General features: G+C 52.6%; 8 protein-coding genes across 8 annotated transcripts; 4 read left to right on the plus strand and 4 right to left on the minus strand.

Moving 5' to 3' along the window:
* Positions 1–811: 811 nt before the first annotated feature.
* Positions 812–1,611, minus strand: N0V96_008589 (uncharacterized protein; the record flags this gene model as incomplete). The annotated part of the gene is made up of 2 exons (XM_065758386.1): positions 812–1,263; positions 1,605–1,611. The coding sequence occupies 2 exons, from the start codon at positions 1,609–1,611 to the stop codon at positions 812–814; spliced, it is 459 nt and encodes a 152-aa protein (XP_065613141.1).
* A 5,553-nt stretch (positions 1,612–7,164) lies between these two features.
* On the plus strand, positions 7,165–7,933 carry TIM23 (Mitochondrial import inner membrane translocase subunit tim23; the record flags this gene model as incomplete). Its single annotated transcript, XM_053197876.1, has 2 exons — positions 7,165–7,815; positions 7,871–7,933. The coding sequence occupies 2 exons, from the start codon at positions 7,165–7,167 to the stop codon at positions 7,931–7,933; spliced, it is 714 nt and encodes a 237-aa protein (XP_053044664.1).
* Positions 7,934–10,695: 2,762 nt separating this feature from the next.
* On the plus strand, positions 10,696–11,533 carry N0V96_008591 (uncharacterized protein; the record flags this gene model as incomplete). The annotated part of the gene is made up of 2 exons (XM_053197877.2): positions 10,696–10,700; positions 10,870–11,533. The coding sequence occupies 2 exons, from the start codon at positions 10,696–10,698 to the stop codon at positions 11,531–11,533; spliced, it is 669 nt and encodes a 222-aa protein (XP_053044665.2).
* Positions 11,534–11,823: 290 nt separating this feature from the next.
* N0V96_008592 (uncharacterized protein) lies at positions 11,824–12,147 on the plus strand (the record flags this gene model as incomplete). The annotated part of the gene is made up of 2 exons (XM_065758387.1): positions 11,824–11,827; positions 11,879–12,147. The coding sequence occupies 2 exons, from the start codon at positions 11,824–11,826 to the stop codon at positions 12,145–12,147; spliced, it is 273 nt and encodes a 90-aa protein (XP_065613142.1).
* Positions 12,148–13,284: 1,137 nt separating this feature from the next.
* On the plus strand, positions 13,285–15,831 carry N0V96_008593 (uncharacterized protein; the record flags this gene model as incomplete). The annotated part of the gene is given in 3 exon segments (XM_065758388.1): positions 13,285–13,291; positions 13,392–13,399; positions 13,414–15,831. 3 exon segments carry the CDS (start codon positions 13,285–13,287, stop codon positions 15,829–15,831), a joined length of 2,433 nt encoding a protein of 810 aa, XP_065613143.1.
* A 673-nt stretch (positions 15,832–16,504) lies between these two features.
* On the minus strand, positions 16,505–17,834 carry TIF5 (eukaryotic translation initiation factor 5; the record flags this gene model as incomplete). Its single annotated transcript, XM_053197879.1, has 2 exons — positions 16,505–16,792; positions 16,854–17,834. The coding sequence occupies 2 exons, from the start codon at positions 17,832–17,834 to the stop codon at positions 16,505–16,507; spliced, it is 1,269 nt and encodes a 422-aa protein (XP_053044667.1).
* A 2,481-nt stretch (positions 17,835–20,315) lies between these two features.
* Positions 20,316–21,679, minus strand: N0V96_008595 (uncharacterized protein; the record flags this gene model as incomplete). The annotated part of the gene is made up of 5 exons (XM_065758389.1): positions 20,316–20,493; positions 20,553–21,195; positions 21,263–21,392; positions 21,445–21,588; positions 21,653–21,679. The coding sequence occupies 5 exons, from the start codon at positions 21,677–21,679 to the stop codon at positions 20,316–20,318; spliced, it is 1,122 nt and encodes a 373-aa protein (XP_065613144.1).
* A 1,834-nt stretch (positions 21,680–23,513) lies between these two features.
* N0V96_008596 (uncharacterized protein) lies at positions 23,514–23,823 on the minus strand (the record flags this gene model as incomplete). Its single annotated transcript, XM_065758390.1, has 2 exons — positions 23,514–23,790; positions 23,819–23,823. The coding sequence occupies 2 exons, from the start codon at positions 23,821–23,823 to the stop codon at positions 23,514–23,516; spliced, it is 282 nt and encodes a 93-aa protein (XP_065613145.1).
* Positions 23,824–24,862: the final 1,039 nt, after the last annotated feature.

A 24,862-nucleotide genomic window follows, 5' to 3' on the forward strand; every position in this document is an offset into this window, starting at 1 on the left:
ATGTGTTTCTTTTCCCAAGCCAACAGCTTTGCTCGGAAAGTCAACAAATCTTGTGTATTACTTTGGAAACAAGCAAGAGGCTAAAATCGCTAGGATCCGTCTCACTGTTTACAAAAGTATGGAGACCTCGTACTCAAGTTTCGAAATATAGCAAAGGTAGGACTGTAGCAACATTTACTACAGCGGTTCAGGGCTAGACCCATGATCTCATTCTCAGCTTTCTAAGGATACCCATTTGAGTGGCAACTTTTTTTTGAAGATTCAGTCAATTGACAACAAAAGCAATGGCAAAATGATTGGCAAACAAAGCGATTCCGAGAATGGCCTAGATTGGGCAATTCTTTGTTGACTTGTGGGCAACATGCGAAGCTTTTATTCCAAATGGTACAGACCTCATGTTTGACATCCTTTGTTCAAATCTCTCGGGTCACAGGTGAGGGGAATTGCCACTTGAAACAAGGTGTAGTCAACAGAGTAGAATTTCTCGTGTGTATCGTCGACTTCGAGGTGGAGTAGTTCCTGCCTAAGTGCCATCTTACTATATTCAAGTCAAGCAGTATTGCCATATTCATACAGTACTACAAATGCCATTGCCCATTCAAGCTCTCCAATATGATAGTAAAAATCCAAAACTAAGGCTCAAACATAATGGTCTTGAAGACCTTTTCCCCCCAAATCCCAACCCAAAACTCCAAAGCGATGCCGGAAAAGAACGCTTCGAGACGCCGAAATCGGATGTCTCTCGATCCCCGGGATGGGGAGTAAAAATGTCTCAGACGAGAACGGATGAGAACCCCTCGGGCCGAGAACCTCAAGATCTCTCATCCTCCTCCGGTACGGACCGGAACTGGCTCTCGCGAGGCAGGGGGTTCATCCGCAGTGGGCTGTCGTCCACATCTACGCTGTTGTGGCGTGATGTGCCGGGGCTGACGTTGATGCTGTAGTAACTTGACCGCGCATCGCGGCTCATCTGACGCTGACCCTTCCCGAATGTCATGGTGAAGCCGTTGAGGATCTCCTGGTGTCTGAGGTTGGTCTCATTGAAGGGCCTCTCGCGCGGGTCGGCCTCCTTCTCCTTGATGGCGGTCTTCTTCTTTGGCTTCTCTTCCTTTGCTGAGCGCCATCCAAATGTCTTTGCGAGGCGGAGAGCTGGGGACTTTGGGTCTGAGCTGGTGCGCTCTCCCTGGCTAGGCTCGGAGATGGACTTGCGGCGGCGGAAGTGATCGCGGATGGCCATTGTGAAATCGTTGATGAGATGAAGAGCTGTTGAAAGATTGTGTTGATGGAAAAGCAGAAGATGAGATCGGTGGCTGATGCTCTGAGAGACTGCTTGACAGGATGTCTGATATGTTTGGATAGATGAAGACTGATACTGAGGATTTGTGGTATAGATCTGTGTTGACGTTGTAGGCTTTTGGTTTGTCTGAGTGAATTAAAAGAGGAGAATGATGGTAGGGGAGCCCAATGGTATTTATCCAGGTATGACAAAAGCCAAAAGACTTGGCAGTATGGGAGGGGAACGGATGTGGCGATCCCAAAGAATAGCACCGTTGGAAAGACCCAAGATGGTGGGATCCGTGTCGCTCAAAGGACCTTTCCAGGACCCTGCATCGTTGGGGTTGCTCGCTAGCCGCTGCTTTCACTACCCGAGAGGCCATATGCAGGGCAGCTCCCAAGTGGACTACCTAACAACTCTCCAGGCCGATGCTACCTTACGTGCGTGTGTGCTCAAGGTGGAAGGCTTCTTGAATGGCGCAGCGTCCGCCTCCGGCTGTATGCGGGGGTCTTCTTCGAATGCGGGGCGACGTCATTCCAAAAACACCTGGTCTGGTGGCCTGGCCATTGCTCTTAGACAAGCTCCCTCGCTTGTGGCCGATAGTAATGCCACCGGGTCCCGATGTTTCCTGCTCTACTCTGATCCAGATGATCTTCAACGTGGCGGGGTTAAGGTCTTCGACGGTCTCGACCCGGTCTCTAAACTCATTGTTCTGCATTCTGGCCGTCCCAAAATGTGTTCTTTGAGAAAATTTGAACCGTCCCCGATGGTACCGGCCAGGCCGGTTAGCGCTGCAGGCCTGGATTCCCGCCATGTCTCACTTAGTGCCAGGCACTTTAAACTCAATAGAATCGTAAGCAGCAACTCTCGGGCTCAAGGATCGAATAACTGCCCGCGCGTGTGTGTTGAAAGGACATCAATTGGTGCGCTCTATCTCCAAAGACCTAGCCATTTCCGGAACGCCGCTGCCAACACAGTGACAACCGCCGGGCTGCTGCCAGAACCCATGCTAGCCGTCTTCGATTCTGTTCAGTGCCTAATCGAGCCAATTTAGATGTGCAGATGGGGATACAAGCTTAGACAAAGAAGAACCTTGTGTGCGCGCTACCAAGAGTGCGCGGTAATTCGAGTACCCCTGCTGATCCAACGAGGCTCATCGAGATGTGCACTCGGCTCCAAAAACACCAGCGCTGCTAGATCCAAGGCCTCCCAGAGCTGTGAGACCCCATGCCAACGCTGCAGATTCCCAGTCCATATCCTCATCTGGCAGTTCGTCGCCTTCGACAGCAGTGCGGCTTTCCGCAGGGCTCGGCTCGTACGCGTCTTCTGGTGCCTCTTCGGGGTTTACCGTACGCTTCAGGGTACGGCCTTGACGGGTGCTTCTGGACGAAGGTGTCTCTGAAATTGTCATCTCTGCAAACTTATTCTTTTCTGCAGGTTGATTGCCCCTGCGTCGCGTGGAGACTGTGTTGGTGTGGCTGGACGATTCCGATTCCGGCTTTGTTTTGTCACTTCCTCCCAGTAGTCTGGGTGGTGGCTTTGCCTTCGATAAATCGTTCGGAGCGAACGGAGTAGAGGCAGCTAGAATGTCATTTACATTCAGCACACGTGTGGCCGCCCATAAACCTTGGCTGACTCCGCTGAGCAAAACGTCCCATGCCACAGCCGCTACAACAGGATGGTCGGATGCCGATCCCAAGACTTTCCCCAGCGCCGTTGTTGTACGCTCCCACGTCGAGCGTTTCTCTGTGTCAAAAGGCAGGAACCGGCTATGACGATGGTAGTGGGCATTTGGCGCATTGTAAAGCAAAGCAAGTGCGGTGCCTTTAACGTGGAAGGCGAAACTTGCTGTGGACACAAAGCGAAAGAGTTCAGTGAATATGCCGTATGCTCCGTGAGGGTCAGAGTACACTGTGCCCCAACTAGCTGGAACGACGGCGGGAATGACAATGGGGCCAAAGGTCAGAAGTCGCCCAAGGATTGCGATCCGGGCAAATGTCGCCGTGCCTGTTGTCGACGGAGCCCAGTATATCAGAACGTAAGTAAAGCAGAACGATGCCAAGAGCAAGGCCGGGTGCGGCGTCCAATTGATAGGCTTCGCGGGCAGCAACTTCTCGCGCAGGCGTCCTAGTGTAGAGGGGGAATGTCTGTCGTCTGCTGTAGTGGTCGGCGCAGGAGTGAGAAGCAGTGCGAGATAGAAGAGGTTCTGGGCGAACGAGAGGCTGACGAGGTGTGCTAATCCGAGGTAGGCCCAGACAGAAGGGATTCTTCTTCGTGTGCCTTCGACAGCCAACAGCAAGCTCCACGAGACCGTTGCGAGTTCGATTTGCTGGCCCCACCAGAACCGACGAGCTTTCTCGGCGATGATCTCGAGGGCGTCCAAGTGAATTGGGGTGTCACTTAGCCAGCGGCCAATAAAGACTTTGGTCGCAGTTTCGTTGGGGATGACTCCATGATCGCCATAGAAGCTAAGGTTCCATGAGTAAGCCAGACAAAGAAAGTGCAGAAGACGAAACAAACCGAACTGGTGCTTCAACTCCACGCTGGTCTGCCCAAACGCGATATGAAAGTTTTGCATAGCTTGAGGCCCAGTAACTTGCGAGAGACAAGCTAATGAGTGCCAAACTTGCGAACAACGGTGCAAGAGCCGAACGGCGAACAAGTCTTGCTCTTGTTCCTTGAGATGGCGGCAAGTGCTGATATGACCTGTAAAGACTTCGAGCGACAGTGGTGCCGAGAATTGCCACTGCAAGCGCATGGCCAGCCACCAAGCTCAAAGGCAGGTACCTGAATATCACGTTAGAATTGTTGGCTTTCATTTTGATGATCAAACACACTTCACTTCCGGTTCCAAGGGCACCGGCGCCATGTTTGTTTCGGTGAAATGACTAGAGGGCTGATGCTGATTGTGGTGTTGTTACAGGATAATCAGCCACCTTGAACCCGAGGTGAGTGATGTCGACCTCAAGGGTCAAACGATGCAGGTGCAGCGCGCGTCATCATAGCACACACTTGGGCGCGTTCCTTGGAAGCTCACTCGACAGCCTCTGCCTACCGTCGTCAATCACAGCATCGGTATGAGGTGTACAACTACCTCCATTCGGGCAAGATGTGCTGTGTCGTCATGGTAGCGGTACCAAGCTGCCAGGTAGACAGGGGCCCAGGCCCTCTGGCGGGAAGTGGAGCTCCAGCAGCTGCATGTCAAGCACAGACCAGCGTGAGCCGGAGAAACAGAAACGGCGGCAGGGCTAGCGCGGGCAGGACTGCGACCAGCCCCACACCTCACCAACCATAAAAATCTCTTCTTACGATGCGGCCTCTCTTGTCTTCTCTTTTCCTCTTTACTACAATCCGGATCAAATTTACATCGACATATGTTTTTGGTCTGTATGGCGGCTCCGCTATGCGGCTTGCTGAGGGTTGTCCTGTTCTCCTTGGACTTTCTTCCGTTCCCGGCCTCCTAAAGTAAATCCTATGTGAACACCTTTCCTTATCAGCCGAGTATGACGACTCTTCCTGGTATTTGACTGTGGGGTGGTCTCAACATCCTTTTGTAAAGGAACCTGAATTATTAAGAAGGGACCTCCCGGCGCGAAACGACTCGTTTCTGTGTTCCGACCGAACTGAATCTGTGCGCGCAGATGAGCCACATGGTTCAAAAGAGCCGCCTGTTGTTCACTTGCCAAAGTCGAGCAAACCCTCAATTAAAGCACAATATGCTATGTATGGGTGGCTTGGGTCATGAAATCCGACGTTTAAAAAGCCGGCCGGGTACCCCAATAGCGAGGTGCGAGCCCGACATGCGGATTGATTCACCCCGAAGTGTGAAGATTTGCATTCACGACACTATCATGTTGTCGTAGGTTTGCTGTGTGACTAAAGGCGACGCTAGGTTGCTACCTCTCAACATGTATCAATTGAGGCTTTGGAGCCTGCTCAACACGAACATTCTTCCTCCGCAAATTTTGACATGGGAGCGAGCGGGTCTGTCTTGATGGCAGCCTCGACAAAACGCTCCATCTACTGCCTATGGTCACGCCCTCAAGTTGTCAAACGTAGTTGGTGCCTCGACCTCCGCGACCATTCTTCCAGACCAGGAATACGAGAGCAATAGTCGTCAGCGCAAACCCGAACGTCACAAACTGCATAGCCTGGTCTGCGGTTGCCTTCTTGCACCTCTCTAACAAGAAATCATCGGTTATGCCAGGTGCGAAGTACCACTTTCCATCTTGCTTGAATTTTCCACCGTTGATGATATCGTTGTCCCCAATGGCTTTCCAGTGATTTTCGTCACACGCAACACCGCGTAACCCAATTGCGAAAGCCTGCCATCCTGTGAGTAGCAAGTACGTGGTACGATCATTGATAGACTTACGATACCACCACCGAGGAGTAAGACCCCACTAAGGGTATCCGCGGCCATCACTACAAGAGTCGGAATGGTGTCTATGAAAACAGATACCAGGCCCAGCACGGCGACGGCTAGTCCAAAGCCGCCAGTAAATGTGCTGTATTTGGTAGTCGTGGGAGCGTCGCCAATCTTCTGTCCCTTGACGAGGTCGACAGAGAGCCCGAGGACAACGATAGCCATAATGCCCTGTGGAACGCGCAGTGTTAGCTCAACCTAATTACCTAGAGTTCACTGAAGGAGACGAGTGTCTTATCACAAACCTGAAGGGACCAAACGCCCATGCTGATTAGGTTAAGCATCTTCGGAGCTTAAGAGTCTACTTCGTCTAGGGTGTAAGTGCCGTGCTTCTGTGCGAATGATAATCTTTTTTTATATATATAAGTATGATAATAATGCGAGGCAGACGACGAAAACCAGCAACGAAGAAGTACAACCAAGTAGAAAGCGATAGATAGCTCGCTTATATAGTTTGCTCATTCAAAGACGAGGACAGCCCTTGAGCACCTGTGTCACTCGAAGTAGCAGACAATCAACGACCAACACTGATCTTCAGTCGACCCCAAGAGGGCGCAGCAAGGCGTTACTTATTCTGCTCCCGTTTACAAGTGACACATAGATGAAGTTCCTGCGTATTTGCGCCGCTGCACGAGTCACAAAAAGCTCCTCGTCGGCTGCTTGCATATCAGGCAGGCTGCTTTGCCAGCTTCTGCCCGGTGCTACTGTCCAATCACCGTACCACAGGAATTCCTCCCTCTCATCTTGAGGCCTACAGTATGGCCCAGACTTAGGCCTCACAGGCCACAGCGGGCAAAAAGCCGAAGGGGCAGTGAGTCGGTTCCGAGACTGATCTTGCAGAGTCTTGCCCTCGAAAGCATCAAACCAGATTCCACTATACGGAGGTAGTTTCGCAAGAGTTGAGTTGGGAAGAAGTAGCCAAGGGGATGTTCCACAGCTTCTCAAGAACCAGCAGATACTATCTCGCCTTTGCTGGGATGACATGTCGTTGTTTGCCCGTCTAATTCCGGAAACACTGTCTCGGGCGCCTGCCCAAGTCGTTACCTCACCGTGAGTGGGCCCTCCTCACGCCAGTATGAGCACCGGCTTTCCTGCCTGCTCCCGCTTCAAGGAAAATGAAGGATATTAATATATTACCTAAGGTGCCAGCTCCAGTCGTCGAGTTTCTGGCGAGTGCTGACTCATCGGACGAAGCTTAAAGGAACTGCTGCGATGAGGTAAGCCGGAGAATCTGAACTTGAGCTTTCCGAAGGATGGCCGGATAAGTGGGGTCCATCTGAAAGTGCCATTGCAACTGCATCCGTTACTTTCCACTACATTGTAGACGCACGGGCCAAGTCGCGATTGGTCTGCCCAAATTTTTTCGACAGCTTCCATCATCGGCCTGCAAGCCCACATCTCCTGTCCACTGTCCAACCCCGATCCCCGGCTTCATCCATCCGCCACGTCCACAACCTTCGCCATGTCGTCGCTTTGGGATACTCTTTCTGGTCGTAAGTCCTCTCAGAAGGACGTCGGTACTTCTCAGTCTTCACCGGCCCCCGAACCTACAACCACCTTCCAGAATACCCCAGCACAGTTCGACCCTTCAGCAGGATCTGGCGTCGAGTCTTTCCTTCAGAGCTCATCTTTTGCCGACCCCGCGCAACTACACCCCCTCTCTGGACTGAACAAGGACACACTCGAATACCTTTCCCTCGAAGATGCGGCTCTGGCGGATGTCCCTGGCCAGTCAGCCCTCCCCTCCCGAGGCTTCACCGATGACCTTTGCTACGGAACTGGAGTCACATACTTGGCAGCCTTGTCGATAGGAGGAGCCTGGGGACTGCAAGAGGGTCTGAGGAGATCCGCCAACCAGCCGCCGAAGCTGCGACTTAACTCGGTGCTCAACGCTGTCACCCGCCGTGGCCCCTTCCTGGGCAACTCCGCCGGTGTCGTTGCCATTACCTACAACTTCTTCAACGCGGGTATCGGCTACTTCAGGGGCAAGCACGACTCTGCCAACACAATTTTGGCTGGCGCTTTTAGTGGAATGGTTTTCAAGAGCACAAGGGGTGTGCGGCCCATGTTGATCTCTGGTGGTGTTGTGGCCTCCGTGGCCGGTGCTTGGGCTGTAAGTTACCGTCTTCAAAAGTGTATTGGCGTCGCATATCTAATCATTTCCGCAGGTTGTCCGCAGTACTTTCTTCTCTGCCCCCGAGCCTATTACTTCCGAGCATGCCACCTTGTAATTTACGACATAACCTGACGAATTGTCTCCGTTGAACCCCGCCGATAATGATTATTCATTATGCCCATAGATCACATTGGATCTGTGGACGATGATGCTCGCCATTGCGAGCTTCTTCTATCTGTTGTTTGAGTAGGAAATTTAGAGCGCCTTAGAGGAGTCTTGGGCATTGTGACGGACGATCTCTCCTCAAGTGGACCCGTGTACAGTATTTAGGAAGGAGCATTAGAAGACCGCATCACTGGGTGGAAGTGGGCGTTCGGTACCTGTCAAAAAAAGAACAACATTACACGTTTCTTCTACGTCCAATTATCCCAGACGGTTGTTGCCATTTTGGACTGGCCTGCCGGCATGATGGCAATGGATGGGACGTCCTGAGCAGCATCTGACTAGGATGGGCGCTCATCAAGTTGCCGATTGCCTTTCATCGCAACCCCAATGCCGTAGGAGAACATGGGCGTGGAGAGGCAGCAGGCTACGTAGCATTTCTATTTTGTCCGCTTGACTTTAACTCGCGTAACAGCCTCGACGTGGAATTAATCTTCCCTATCAGTTCGGCCAAGACCGATGCGGATGGAGACATCTACAGCGATTCGGCAACTCGCGGCGAACTTGGTCGATCTTGAGCTGGACAATGTACGAGCTAGAGCGAAGTATCTCGATTGCTCTATATGCGACACAGGTTCAATAAGAGTTCACGTATACAACGACGTCGGTGGACAACACTTTCTCCCCTACGATACCTCGTCGCCACTACACAGAGAAGCAAGCTACTTTTCCGAATCTCTCAGCGCTCGAGACCGCGATCTCCAACGGAAGGTTCGGTCGTTGTCGCATGATGGGCTGGTGGCGTTGTACGAAGGTCTGTCGCAGGAGATCGACGAGGCCGACGAGGCAGACAAGACAAACGAGACCGACAATCAAGCTCGCAGCGAAGATAGTGCCGAAGGTCTAAGTCCTTTAAGCGAGCTTGATACCCTTGGGAACGACAAGCGAGCATCTCATCTCTTCCTAAGGTAAAAAAGCCAAAAACATCCGGAACTTTCGGTGTGAACAAACCCGCTGACTTCCATTTGTTAGATCCACGAGGTTTCCCGAGCGAAAATGTCTCGCTTGAGTACATCCTCTCTGATCGTCAGCAAGTCCTTTCACGTGGTTATGATATATCTTGACAAGAATGGCGACTCGATTTCCCAGAAGTCGTCCTAGCCGGGGTGGACCGAATTCGAAGCTTTCGTCAAAACAATGGCTGTATACCATTACGAGGTCACGACCGTTAGGGGTAGCGTGGAGAACATTAAGCAAAGTTTCCCACAGAAAAGCGACGGCTTCGTTCAATTTAAGCCCGACCCCCCAAAATTGTCATCGTCAGGACGTACCAGACCTGGTTCAACAATCTTGACGCGGTGAATGATGCGTGGGGTTACGTGACGGTCGGCGGCCAGCCAAGTGTTGACATTGCAGCGAACTAGAAGGCCTCGCATGATCTTGGTGGCAAAGATGCCTATGCCTTTGCTGCTATGAAAAAAGTTAGAAAAGCAGAAGGAAAAGACTGCTGGCTTGGCCAAGGTAAGTCAAGCACATCGCGTGGGTTGAGGACCTGGCATTAACACCTCAGTAGCTGTGGCAGCGCAAAGTATTCAAACAGCTACCTGAACTCCTGCAGCTGGTCGGCCAACGTTTGCTTACACCTCTGGTGACAACGTTCACTGCATACAGCTTCTTTCCCCATGACATTGACAGACTCTTGGAAGCTTCTTTTGACAGAGATCTCGAGGACGATGATTGGTCTGAGGATTTCCGCTGATGGATATCTGCCCATTAGTCTTGTTCGCTCGTCTGAGGTAGCTTAGCTACGTATTATCACGAGTATCGATTGTGCTTCGGAGTTGGATGTTCCCATGCCTTGGCCAGTTTGGCATCTGCTTCCCGGTCGTTTTAAATATTGCTACGACGCCCGCGTTAATGATAACGAATTGCGCTGCCGCATCGCGTCTCCTATGTACCCGGCACCAATTCCAAAGATGATGCGATCTTCTTCCTGTATCAAGGAACGCAAAGGCCCCGAGTCATAACCAGAATTCCCCATCCCAAGCGTCACTGGAGTCCAAGGGCCTAGAAAAGGCCTCTGGAGCGGTCCTGCCATGATCAAACATTGCCTCAGACCCCACTCCCGACTGACTTCATCTTTCACTCTTACCACCACCGTACTCGGACCCGAATCTCCAAGCAACACCATTGCAATCCATTCGAATTTCCATTCCGTCTCCCAACTTTCTTCCAGGTGTCGCCAAAATGTGCGGATGTTGGCCTTTCTCGAAGGCACACTACGACAACGAAGACCCGCCCCTTGTCTATCGCTTCGGCTGGGATGGCCAGAGATACGCTGTAGATGTTGTAAGTAAACTGTCTCTTAGATGCTTCTTGCTTTCTGTTCCCTTTCTTGGCATCCCAACAAGGGCCGTTGTTTCCCTTCATTTGCCTAGTAAGCACACGAAAGGTCTTGCAATGGCCTGCCCCCTTTTCTTGTTCCTCGGTCTCAGAGACAGAAAGCCGGCGAAGGCCTCACTGGAGCGGGTCATTGGTATCTCCAAAGCTTCAAGCCGCAGTGATATCTCAAGCCGCATCGGATCTCAATGCGGCTGAGTGAAGAGATCAGAATGAGTTCTCGCCTTGGGCCACTCTTCATATCTCTTCTCCTTCACATCATTCTTCTTATCTCTTTGATCAACTTCATCTCTTCCCAATCCACCCAAGACTGTGATGAGGTGAGCAGTCCCAGCTCATCAAAGCCCTCCATCGACAAAGGAGTCTGGTCTCCTGGCATTTGGTCCCTGCCCCTGGATTTTCGAGTTTGATACACCAATCGAAACAAAACGACCTCGACACTCGAGAAACAAGGATTCGGCCTCGGGTTTAATATTCAATCGAGTCCAGCAAATCCGCCATGAAGTCTCCCAAGAGCAAGTCGGCTGCCAACACCACCGGCCCGCAGCAGGTGCGCTTCACGGAGGACGGCAGCAACCCAGGTGCCTCCTTCCCCGTTACCCAGGGAACCGACACCTCAACCGCTCCTGCCTTCAATACCCACGAAAGCGACGCGGGTGCAGACAGCGGTGTTTTCGTCCACACCTCGACCAATCCCTCTGCCTCAGTCAATCTTGGCCCTCACTTTCCTCCCACACCCTTCGGTCAGGCTGCTCACCCACACTCCAACCCTTTCATACCCTTCACGTCGCACCCCGCCTACATCACAGAGACCAACTCGTTCGCGCCTTTCGGCAAATTCAATCCGTACGGACTTTCCGCGCCTCCCTACGTCAACATGACCGATTACCAGAATGTCGCTCCTCCCGCTGGTGGTCTTCACTTCCAGCCCCCGGTTCCCGACACCACCTACGGCCCCATGCAGCACGTTTACGTGCCTCGCTTCGATAACGGAATGCCTCCGGTCTATCAAGTCGGTCTCCCTCATGCTCAAGTTCTGCCAGTGGCTTCTCTTGTTGCCCCGAAGCCTGCTCCAGTTCTGCTTGGCGCGCCTCTTATTTTTGTTCATTATTATGCAAGTCCCCAGCACACACACGCTGCGATTGCTTCCTGAGCCGAGCGGCTTATGTGATTCATCGGGCACCTTCGTTTGTTTGCTTCACCTGGCTGTCTCACTTTCATCTCACCGAGCTCACCCGAAGTTCCGAGTAATAGTTTGCTGACTTGAGATTGTAGCAGCCCCCCGCCAACAACGTCACCTATATTGGCCAAGGCCCCCCTCAGCCTCCCATCATCATGGCCCAGCATCCTGCTATGCACGCTGGCATGAGCATGCACCCTCCGATCATGCTTCAGGCTCCTCCCGCCGGTTTCAGCGGCCCTCCCATGTTCCAGAGTGGCCACATGGGTATGAACATGCCTCCCAACATGTGCGGAGGTGGAATGCCCGTCTTCCCAGGTAATACCAATCTTCCTCCGGACGTCACTGGATATGGCAAGACTGCTGGAGAGGTCGCCATGGAGCAGGCCCAGTTTGCCTATTCCAATGGCCTCTTCGAGCCCCAGGACTTCAAGCCTGCGGACGATGACCCATCCCGCTACTATCCCGTTCGAGAGGTTGACGGTAACTGGACTCAGCGCAATCGTTTCACTATTGACAACCTTGGCGATTGCCGTTGGTATGTTACCAATGAGGGCTACTTCTACGCCGTCCGTTTGCCCAACTGAAGTATTCCTTCATCATCGGTATTTCACCTCATCAGAAGGAGATGAGATGGATCGCTAACGTTCTAAGCAAAGTCAACCCAGCAGTGAGATAGCTTGGAAGACCTCGGGGTAAATGGTGAAACGAAGGAGATGTTCTCGTGAGTACGCGGAAAGGAATGAGGAGAACCCCATGTCTGATCATAGTAGATGATTTCAACTTTCCGGCAACTTGCCCTCCACACCCCTCTAGCCCGTCATTGGTCCACAGGTCGACAGGTAAGGCACGCAATCTATAGAAAATCTATGACCACTAACAAGATATTAGACCGCTCATTAGAACGAATTATCTCTCTGCTTTGAGACGTTATTTGTCGCCCAAGGATGATATGTATACCAGACAGGGGTGAATCGAGTGAATGGGAGAGGAGGATGAAGTCAATGATTTCCTATGTCAACAGGCCAGAGAATGCTCTTGTCCAGGCCGCCAAGGCTGCGGTCAAGGTCAGGATTGGAGGCAGCTTTCGATACGCGGTTTGGATGTAGGCCAATATGTCTATCCCTGGGGTCACTTAACGATGGCTCGAAAGTGGCCAGATGCCTCGTTCCGAGCCTAGGTAGATTGCGAACCCCATAAGAATGTTTCCGAGACACTGAGTTTGCCTAATTATTTTGAATGCGTGACAAAAGTAAAGCGATGTGACTGAGCGCGCTATTGCAGCCTATGAGGTATGGTCGAGGGCGCCAGGGAATCACTTCCCCCCTGAATTCAAGGCCATGATGCCACAAGAGAGTTGGATCCTTTCTTCTTTGCCCACTATTGGGGGTAATCCTATTGAATGATTGGAAATTTGATTTATTTCCGGAGTCGATTAGCACTGGCTACTTTACCTTAGGCAGGTACAAAGTCGGGCGGTTCCTTCCCAACCTGAGCAAGGTAGTCACTTTAACCTGTCTTCACCTACCTTTTTAGCCTCCACGCCCTCTGGCATCCAATTGGTCCATCAGTGCCGGAACTTCATTCAAGCTCTGTGCTTTCTCTTCCTGGAAGCTCCTTACTGGATTCAATCAAGAGAATCCCGCAATATATTCGTTTACGACCGAGCCGCATCCACAGTACAGAATCTCTCGCCGACAGCATCTCGGTAGTCAACCTCCACCATGACGCGTAACACACGCAGCTCTACCCTCTGCGAGTGGGCACTTGGCGTTAGCGTCGAGGAATACTGCAACTCTATTGAGCGGCGCAGACGCAAGAAGTCCAGCAGCAGACAGCGTATTTGCGTCGAGATTTCCACTGACGACGAATCCGAGGAGGATACTGTCAAGATCACGTACCCGCGCGCCAATCGCAACAAGGAATCTTTGGGCTCCAGCTCCAAGAAGGTCCGTTTTGAGAAGGCCTCGCCGAAGCCTGCGCTGAAGGCTGTAGACTCAGAAGCTGAGTCCAAAGGTGATTCCAGAACGGCCACGAGTGCCGGCATTCTATACGAAGAAGATCCAACTAACCAAGGAACAGACAAGAAGAAATCGGAGAAGACAGATGACACATCCGAATCCGAGTCGGAGGCTAAGTCGAAGAAGAAGAGAGGTGTCAAGGCCGCCAAGAAGAAGGTAGTAGATTCTTCGTCTGAAAGTGAGACAGACGAGGCTGAGGAGGAGACGCCGGCACCTCTCAAGAAGAAGACACAAGAAAAGACGAAGAAGGACAGTGTCAAAAAGTTATCCAAGACCAAGGACAGCGCTACTACTCCAGCCGATACCGAGCCCAACAATGTCGGCCCTACCGTCAAGAAAGTCCGAAACAAGAATGCAGGAGTAAAGACGAACGAGACCAAAAATATCGACAAGCCTCAGAAAGTAATGCCCGAGGCGGCGTTGTCTCCTCACCTACGCCGACCCAATCTCATTATGCCCATTCGCGCGGAGGTCGTCCAAGTTGAGCATACCATTGAGGGCGTCGAAGATCCTCGACCCAACGCTTTCCACGACCCTCAACACGGGGTTGTCCGGGTCTATCATGGACCAGCCTACGGTAATCCGTACGGCTTGCTCTATCCTGCTCGCGACCCAAACAAGGCTCCTTTGCCGATGGGCGTTCCCCATCCCCTGCAAAACCCCTATTTCTACGGCTTCGCCAATCCCTCAAACCCCGGAGATAACCACTTCAAGGGCCAGTCTCCATGGGGCTCTATGCCCGTCACTTGTATGCCTGGAGGGCCGCCAGTCATGGCAGCAGTCGACCCGATGCAGATGGGAATGCAGATGCCTCCGTGGTGGGTTCCCATGTCTCCTAAAGGTCTTTCGCCAAAGGGGTCTCCAAAGCCTGTCATGTCGGGGGCCATTCCAGTAGACGCGGCATCAACAACAGGTGCCAAGAATAAGGAACAAGGATGGGATACCAACGTCGGTCCTCAACAGACCAAGGCCGCTTCACCTTTGACAAAGGTAGCGAGTCCCAATAACGTGGCTCCTGCTTCTCCTATCAATATCAATTTGACGGTGAATCCAAATACGCCGTGGGCTGCCTTTGCTAGCGACCTCAGCAAAAAGTCTACTCCGAACAAGAATGGATCGCAGAATGGAAGCAAGATCAACGGTGGTGGGTCTAACGGAAGCAAAAACTCTTGGGGATCGAAGAAGACCGCAGACTGGCAGCCCTTGGGCAGTGGCCAGCATCCTGATCTTGCTTGGGGCAACACTCCCACAAAGAGCCAGGGAAGCAACAATTGGAGTAACAAGGGGAGTAACAAGGGAAGCAATTCGGGCTGGACGAAAATCGGAGATGCGAACAATGATTCTTGGGGAGCGACTGGGGGCAGTGGAAGCAACAGTGGGTGGAACACCACGAACACTGGACAGGCCAATGATCCTTGGGGGACATCCGGCATCACTCAGAGCAACGACGCTCAGACAACTTCGGGCGGTGACGGTTGGACAGCGACAAATGGTACCGCTTGGGACAATACCGACAACATGAACAAGGATGGATGGGGAACCTCCAATACCCAAGCAGCCGATCCCTGGCCCAACTCTGGAGGCGACTACAGCAACAACTGGGGGACTGGATCGAATCATTCTAACTCGAAGAGGTCGAATAATAGCCAAAATGGTAATGGGAGCAACCGAAGTGTCAGCGGTCAAGCCAAGGTTGCTACGAACTGGGATGGCCAGGGAAACAACGTTGGCTACTCAGGATCGGAACGTAAGGTGTCAAACAGCTCGAACAAGTCTAGCAAGTCGAAAAAGACTTCACCGCCGCCACCCTCAACGAATGCTGGCTGGGACAACAACGCTGAACCTTCGACCAACAGTCCCGTCGGTAACTCATCCAACAAGAGCAACGGAAACAAGAACTCAAAGAATACGTCCAAGGGCGATACGTGGGCGACTACTAGCAATTCGGCCTGGACAACAGACAACAATGCTGGCCCAACGACCAAAAATAGCCCCCACAATTCCCAATCATCGAAGAAGAGCTCAGGAAGCAAGAGGGAAAAGACTGATCAATGGGTTTCGGCTGGCAGCGGCGCCGGATGGGGCCCCGAGACCACAAGCGGCGAGGTCAACTTTGGCCCGACGGCGACCGAGATGAGCAAGACTTCGAGCAGCAGCAAGAGTATGCCGGGCGCTTGGGATACCAATATCCCTCCTTGGGGAGACCCGACATTGGCGCAATCGACAGGCGGCGCGGCAGACCAATGGTAGAGGCGGTTTTGGCGAAGCCGAGTTCGGGGGGAGCTCTTGAATGATACTGCAGCAAGAGAAGCAAAAAAGGCAGTCGGCTGGCGGGAGTATTTGACAGCAGCCGGTATATTTTTTTGGGCCCGAGGGATCTCGGCGTTCTGCATCTTTTGGTGCGTTTTCCCAAGTAACGAGGTTACGGACTTTGACGAATGCATTATCTGGAATGGCTTGGGAGGGGGAGTTGCAGGTCGAAGAGTCATTGAGTTTTACAAGCCCAGATTGTTTTACCCGCACGGCAGGCGCACGGGACATTGCAGCTTTCACCTGAGGTCTACATCAGCTGGAGGACAAACTACTTGGCACCGGAATTTGACATAGATAGATCAGAAAAAAGACACTGAAACACAGGTGCCGGTCAAAGAGTGAGAGTGGATAATTTGCCAATGGCTGCAATCTACAAGATATGTGCTACCTAAGTTCTGGCATCCCATCCACCGACGAGAGATGTTCCAGGTTAAGGGAAACGCTCACTCGCCGCACGGAGATGGGAATCGAGGGGAAAGAAAACGAGTGGACTGTTCTGGCAATGCTGCCCAGACAAGAAAGGTAGGCGAATCAAAGTGAACACTGGGCACGAAAGTTACTGACACCGAGATGCCGATAACGTCTCCCCATTTCTCCGTCAGATACGCATTTACTCGTCCTCCTCGCTCGACTCCTCCTCCGAGGCCTCCTCAAGCCACTTGATGAAGGGCTCAGCGGCCTTGCGGACCTTCTTGGAGGTAGACAGGTCGGTGTACTTCTTGCTGGCCTTGGTGCCCCACTTGACGGCGACCTCCTCGCTGAGGAGATCGTGGTTGTAGTACAACTGGAGGATCTTGACAACCTTGTCAAAGATGTCGGAGTGCTCCTTGGCGAGCTGGCCGATAAGGCGCTCGGTACCACCGAGGAGGGCCTTCTCGTGGCGCTCAGAGATGACGAACTAGAGGATGAAATTAGTCAATGGGTCACATGAGTCATTGGTCCAAACAATGTAAACATACCTGCTTCATCATGCCGGCGCGCTTGGGGATCTGGGCGAGAATGTTCTCGTCGAAGATGGTCTGCACCAGAACCAGGACGGAACGGTGCTTGGTCTCGATGCCAAGCTCCTTGGCCTTGACAAAGATGTCAATCGAGTCGACCTTGTCCACACTGCCCTTAGCAGTGGCCTCATCCTGGATCCAGGTGCCAAACTCGTCGTAGACGGTGCTGCCGGAGGCCTCGCCATCCTCGTCCTCGTCATCGCCCATGTTGAGCTTCTGCTTGAATTCACCAGGGAGCTGAGCCTGACGGGCCTTGACGGCCTCCTCGCTCATGTCGACGGCCCACTCGTGCTCCTGGGTCTCAAACTGGTCAATCTCGGGAGCCTCCTTCTTCATCTTCTCCAACTCGTCATCACTACCAACATCCTGGTCGTCGGCGTCGTTGGAACCGTTGTCGGATCCTTCTCCGCCGCTTCCGCTTCCCTGTCCGTTCTCCTTGGTACCGTTGGCCTTCGCGCGGCGGGCAGCCTTGCGCTCGGCCTTGTCCTTCTTGCCCTTCTTCGGCTGGTTCTTCAGAATGTAACCGCTAAGCTTCAGACGGAGGTCGACCTCAGAACGCTGGCCACAGGCCTTGCAGTCGAGGAGAATGCGACCGTCCTTGATGTTGACGTCGGTCTCGGGGTTCTTGCACTTCTTGCAGAGAACGAAACGGTTGATGAAACCATCGAGGTGGTCTTGCAGCTTAGCGGCGTTGTGGGAACCGTTGATAATCCAGCGGTCGTCGGCGGGGTCAACGTTGGTCTGGGCACCGAGCTCGAAGCCGAAGTACTTGATGACATAGGCACCGGGACGGGCGAGAGACTGAGCGACACTGCTCAAGTTGACGACAACGGTCTTAATACCGTTGCCCTTGCCCTCAATCTTGGTGACGATCTTTTCCATCTTGTAGCGATAGAAAGCGTCCTTGACGTCGCGACGAACGTTGATGAGGGAAGCCATGATTGCGGTGTTGGTTATAGGTGGACTGAAGAAGAGTCTTGGAAGAGGATCTTTTGGTTTAGGAGGTTATTTGGATCTGTAAGGTAAAAGCTCGGGATGCGAAGCTGGTAGTGCTGTCGTTTGGACGGGCGGGTAGCATGAAGAAGCCGGAGGTCGTGATAGTATAGGATCGACGGATTGGCGAGGAAGCTGGTAGGGGAGCAAGAAGGCGGACTCAATGCTCAAGGGTTCTTTTGATGAACATAGGGTAAAGCGAGACTAGATCGTCTTTGCTGTCGAGAATTCATGAACTCCTCTGGGTTCGGGGATTTCAGCCAACGGAACTGATGTTGGGGCTACAAGGTTTCGCTATGCGAAATGATTGCAGCTTGGGGACGAAGTGTCTGAAGACGGTGGTATTGTCGTGCTGATACATAAACTGCTATGTGGCTTGTACCGCGTGAGGGTGGTGTTGTATGTTCAACTCTCGCGGAAGAAGACTCGGTGGTCGGAAACGCGGCGAGAGAGGATGCTACTGGCGATAGTTGACGATACTGTGGTTGTTTATGGCGGGGTGTTGGGTGGTGTGGAAAGTGGCAACGTTCTCAGGAGAGAGAGGGGTGGAGGAGGGAAGAGGTTTTGTACGCTTGGAAGATTTTACCGCGGAGGACGCGAGGATGCAGAGATGCCTAAGCAGGGCGGTGAACTGCGATTGCGAAAAGGTGGGTTTAAGATAATTGCGAGATGTGCTCGATGGATCTCCGAGCGGAGGGTTTTGTGCGTTTTTTTTTCTTGTGGGTGGGAAGAGGAGAAAACGGAGATGACTGGGCAGTGAGCGCAGAGTTTTGGAAAAGGCTGAGGTGGAGTCAGAGGGTGGTGGTGGTGGTGGTAGGTAGTACGGAGTAGTGGTGGCGGCGGCAGCAGGACAGGAAGTTCGGAAACACATGAAAAGTCCCAGAAAGAAATGCCTAGAAATAAAAATAAAACTCCCCCATCTAATAAGGAACGCTTGCCTACGAATTCACTGCCGCCTCAGCACCTCATTCACTACCTTAAGGTACGCCCCCCCAAAAAGGCACTCAAGGTTTGGGCGCTGGGGGCGGGAAGTCTGGCGGGCTGGCAGCATGGCACGCTGGCTGGCCCTTGCCTTGTGCCTGTCAGCGTTCCGCCACCAGTCAAAAAAAACCCTGGAGCCGTTCTGTCAGACAGTCAGAACAACCAGGAGCGAGCCTTAAATCCGAGTTTGAGGTCGTTGTTCGTTTGTTCGTTCGCCTGCCCCCGCGGCGCCACCGGACCAGTCCAGTGTCCAGGAAGCAACACGCAGCTGCTGGGCAGCCAGTTCCACTTGCTGCCTTGCACGTATCCCGAGGTTTCTTTGGCCTCAATTTTCATTGTTGCTGTGCTTTGTGTCGTTTCCCCCACACCATCATGACACCCGAAGTAGACGTTTGGATTTCACAAGGCATCGGGACGACAGCGACCCCAAACATTTTGTCCTCTCTCTTTCTATCCGTGTGCTCTTGCAACCCTCATGGGTGTTTCGCACTCGTTTGTTTCTCGAATGATTATTCCAACACCTCCAGCCTTCATCAGGCAATACTTGAGACAGCAAGGGGGGGGGGGAGGCCTAAAAGCCTGGCGCCGTTTCCTGGTACCATTGGCATTTGAAAGGGGGGAACCCGCGACAGCTCCGCGCCGGGCACGGGCCAATCAACGGCCTTTCCCGCCTTCGAGAAAGCGCAATTCGCACCGCAATTGTGCGGGAAAGGTCAAGGAAGCTTTCCAAAGGATCCGGGGCAGCCACGCAGCAGAGGACGGGCAACATAGGTAATACTAAAAATAAGCGACAAAAAAGAATACCTAGCGACACCTAACATGGGGAATAGGAATTCCCGTTTCGCCATCAGGTGGATCCAGTCTTTGCAGCATGCAGCATGCTGTCCACCATTCCTTTTGCTCGCTCGCCTCGCCTAACGCCGGCTCACAAAGCCGAGCCAGTCATTGCCATGCAAGTCGTCACTCGACTTGCAGATTGCCTTAAGTTGGCCAAGTTATGGATGTATTCAAAAAGCAGGGCAGTTGGCAACGGAAAGCCTGGCTTGTCTACGTAAACATGTGTGGTCCCATGGAACTCCTACCCACACAGGGACGCCGCACAACTACGTACATTCATGAATCACCACGAAATCTTTCTGGCACGATGTGACTTGGTATTGGCCCTCAGGCCTCTACCATGCCCATTTCAACCACATTTGCCAAGCTGTCTCGTTTGTCGAGGCACGTTGGTTTTTTTTTTCTTTTCTTTTCTTTTTTTTACTGATTCAGCATTCCTGCCCCAGAGCCCAGATGCCACAAACGCTACCTACCCGTGCTCCAGTACCGGAATGATCAAACACTTGCAGAAACGCCCAGGCGCGATATGCCTTCCATACACTTTGCGCCAAATGCAACACATTATGCAACTTTGAAATCTCACCGTTATTGCTCCCATCGAAAACCTCATCATTCCTGCTTCTCGCCAACGGGAACAAACTGCAGCAAGCACTTCTGTCCCAGGGGTCGCGAGGAGATGAGCTGGTCCGACATGGCCATCGACTCCTCCGACATTGACGTCTCAGGAAGCGTCGTGTAACGGGTGTAAATGTCCGTCAATAAAGTCTTCATCTCGGCGAGCGCCAGACTGGCAGTGCCTTGTTAACATGCGAGGTCTCAACTCGGGATCATGGGAGAGGTACTCACTGCTTGCCAACACATCCTCGGCCTCCATTGGCAAACGCAAACATTAGCCGCTTCCTCTCGGCGTCACCCGTTGGCTTCATCCACCGATTAGGGTTGAACAAGTCGGGCTCCGGGAACACTTCCTCGTTGATGCGATGGATGGAATACGCCTGGCAGCTGACCGTCGTCTTCTCCGGGATGGCATACCCGTCAATAACCCGCCCGCCCTGGGGCACATAACGTGGCAGGGACATTGGGATAGCTGGAAAGCACCGCAACCCTTCCTGCACAATGGCATCGAGAAACGGCAACTTGTCGAACGCGACTCCCGGGTTCTCCCTCAGCTCGCGGCGCAGCGTCTCCTGGAAACGCAGGGACCGCGGCTGCGAGAGCTCCCACATGAGGAAGCACAGCCCGTCGCCCGTCGTGTCGATCCCCGCCGCCATGTGGTCGAGGCACTCGCCCGCCATGTCGAGCTGGTCCAGTCCCTGGCCGGCCTTGTCGTGCAGCCGGCTGAGGAGCGTGAAGGCGGCCGGGTCGGACTTTTTGCTGGACTCGATGACAAAGGTGTCGGCGAGGGGCGTTTCGCGGGGCTTGGCGAAGAAGTATAGGAATCGAGAGAGGAGCTTGTGCAGCCCAGGACTATAGTGCTGAACAAGGCGATCTGTATCATCGTCGACGGTGAGCCCACTTGAGGTGCATGCAGCAGGCATATTGACCCGTGTACTCACTTTGCAGGCTGTCATCAGCGGCAACCTGGTGCATCATTTCCTCGTCCGCCTCGTTCTCGAGGCAGTTACTGCCGTACGGATGGAACAAGTGATGTGTAACGCAATCACAGGCGTAGGAGTGAAGACTCATCTGCAAACGCAGTCAGGCAACCGTCTGGAGAGTTGGAACATGGCCTACGTACGAATATGTCGTGGCTCTTGCCCACGGACTTCTCGCACAAGTTGATAAACTTTTGCGACCTCTCCTGGATTCCGCCTAGGGGTACAGGTCGCAGGACATTGCTGTTTGCGTAACGATCTGCAATGATTCTCTTGAGCTTCGCGTGCTAGAACATATATCGTAAGTTGCTATTCTACCCCAAACTTGAGTCTCATCCGGGGGGCCCTTACGTCTTCCTTATTCAGCGTTGTGAACATGGTCCTAGTAGTGTAAGCTTTTTGTTGTCCCTATTCAAAACCAAGGTCCCTTTTCACACCTTCGTCCATAGACTTTAAACAAGTCATAAAACTCCGTCTTGTCATAGCCGCTTCCTCCAGAGCAATAAATCTCCTTGACGGCTTCGTACGATGTAAACGAGACCTCGTTTGGTGCGATCCGGACAACTGGGCCATAGTGCTGGTGGAGCGCATGAATGTACTTCGTCCTGGTTGCGTGTAGCTCATGCCATTTCAAAAGGAGGGAAGTGAAGGCAGATATCCTCGGGCCGGGAACTTTCCACAACGGAGACAGGACGCAGCGAGTGAGATACGTTAAAGCGAGGACAGAGAATACTGCTCCCAAGAAGACGGGAGAAAGAAGTAACATTTTGTAGGCCCGTCACTTTTACACCACAACACGTAAGACAGTTGCTCTGAGAAAGTGACGGGGTGAGGTAAACGTCGGGACGCAGGTCTCTCGAATCATGAGCGACGTCCGTTCGTCTTATCAGCTCCGTTCCGGGCCCCGATAGCGTTGGTCAATCAGAGGGTTTCGATTCGTAAATCACCAGCCAAGCGCAGGCGCCGATAGGGTGCTTTAGCCCGAGAACGGGGCGCTCTGGTAAGGATAGCCCACTGAAAGCCCCCAAATGAGACCGTGAGGGGCAGGGCGTCAACACAGATTGCCCCTCCATAACTAAGGTATACGGCCGGTGATGAAGGGCTCGATATGGATGGGTTGGAGAAGACTTCTTGTTCTCGCGAAGCCGGAATTTGGTACGATATCAGATATTTGATTTCAACTCATGTTTTCCTACGCCATCACCGCCGCCGCCCAACATCATCTCGTGAGACGCACCACCCTCAACGCCTCGCCAATTGTCACCTCGTACTAATACACCCAGCTCAAACCCGCCCACCAAGCAAACCTCAAAACAAGACTCAAAAAAGTGCAGGTTATCCCCTCATCTTTCACAGCTCATCCCGTCCCTTAGTGCCCTGCTTCGACTTGTCATTCGAATTGCCCCCGAACAAGCCGGTCAACCAAGACATACCAGGAATCGACAAAGTGCCTGCCGGGGGATACTCCTTGCCGTTGACGGTGACCTTGGGCGTGCAGGTGCACCACTGGTCCTCGGGGACGCTGCTCAGCGCCGACGGGATGTGTTGGCCGCAGCCGCGCCAGGTTGCCTTTGCTATTGGATGCTTTTAGTTTTCATGATTCTACAAGGTATGTTACGAGATTTGGTTTGTTGTCTTACAGCAAGTAGAGCAGGTGACTCCGAAGCACATTGTGGATGAAAGTAAAGGTGTTGGTGAAAGGGGGATGTCGGTGCGGGTATCGAGTTCAAAGAGTCGGCAGCGTGTTATGTATGAGTTGGTACGAAACTTGAAGTCAAGATTATGTTTGAGATAGTCTTTTTAGACGTTGACCAATGTGATAAGGGCTGGTCTAGCTACGAGCTCACCTGGGATTAAGTATTCGCGGTGTCCGTGATAGCATAATCCACCCACTTGGGGTCGGCGACCTGCATTGAGTATCGTCACGGGCGCAGTGACCCCGATGAAGTGGGTCTCGGAGGGGTATCGCCGACCTCGCTCCCTATTCCGGGGAAGTGGGGTGCTATGGAAGGAGCTCGGGCTTGTTCACACACTTTGGAAGTTTCTGACCAAGCTGAGACCAGTATTGCTTTAGTAATCTCGTGAAACACAATTCAATCGCCATCTCGGGAATGCCGCTTGTAAAATGCATTTGGCCATGAGTGAAGACAACTATCCCTCTTAACTAAGATAAGCTATGCTGAGGTTCATGCGGTCCGTCCCGAGTCTGACTTCATACTTGCTGGATGAACTGAGCCACACGCTCTGCCAGCCACCGCTGTGACTCCGGGTTCTTTACAGTGTGGCTTGCTCCGGGAATCAAGCCAGACAGCTCGTTGACCTTGGAGTTTGTCTTCTTCCACAGATCTATCAGAGCTTGCTTGTCGATCTTGGCTGGCACGAACTCGTCTTCTGCAGAGTGTAGGACCATGACGGGCTGCTGGAAACGATTCCAGACCTCGGAGACGAACGATTCCTCGAGGTCGGATGAAAAGTAATCATCATCACCTCTACGATTAAGATCAGCATTCCGTTCACCTCATCCCGTAGATCTAGCATTTATGGCCACTTACCCCTTAGCCGCCAGAGAATGCCAACGGTAGGCCGTCATGGGTGTCGAGAAGAAGCTTGGCACTAGATCTTTGGGCATCGCTTCGGTCTCTTTCCCAGCGGAAATTAGCTTCTCTGCGTGCTCCAAACTCTCCTTCAACCAGGCAGGTTTGACAAAGTCCTCGATAGACTCCCGGTCAGATGCCGGGCCTTGCATGATGAAGCCATCCACAGGGTCCTCCTTGTGTTTGGTATACTCCATACAGTCCTACCATGGTTAGTTGGGTCCTGTGAACATTCAAGACTATTACAACGGCATACCTGGCATCCAGTTGAGTGGCCCATCATGACAATCTTCTTCTTTCCGATACCTCGGAGATACCTCACCAGAGCCGAGATATCCTCGACATCGTTTTTTAAGCTCGAAAAGCCATAGCCAGAAAAGGAGCTCCTCATCCGAATCTCAAATATAGACCAATCTTGTGCCGCCGTCTCGAGATGATTGGCTATAGCTTTGGTGTAGCCAACAGTATGAGGCCCATCTGCGAGACCTCCTATGAAGAGAAGGGCGTTTGATGCTCCAGATGGGCCGATCTCATAAGCGCTAGAATGAGAAGTTCGGGAATCGAAAGGATGCACCGTGCAAGAGAAAGGAGCTGGGGCCATGGTGAATTACTGAAGACCTTCCTGACAGGATAATGGCTGTTCGTGAAATTCGATCGTACTTTCTAGCGAAAAGCTACTTTCACGACTGCTTATCAGAGATTATGTGAGTCTTGAGATGCACTTAGGTTGCTTCCTCACAAGAATTAAAATTGACGTAACCTGGTGGAGGGGAAGCGCTCTGGTGCGGGCAGCTCTGTTGCGCTGTTGCGGGGCTGCCAGCTTCCCTTTTAGCGAGCCAAAATCACCAAAGGCCCTGGACAGTCGACCGTCAGTGGGGCTTATCGCCGAGGGACGTTGAAAGGAAGCCACCCGATTGGACCTACTTTAGGAAGGTATGTCCTGTCAATCTTTCTTCGGATGGTCATC

Source organism: Colletotrichum fioriniae (genome assembly GCF_027942845.1).
Source record: "Colletotrichum fioriniae strain IMI 355084 chromosome Unknown scaffold_10, whole genome shotgun sequence".
NCBI classification, from domain to species: domain Eukaryota; kingdom Fungi; phylum Ascomycota; class Sordariomycetes; order Glomerellales; family Glomerellaceae; genus Colletotrichum; species Colletotrichum fioriniae.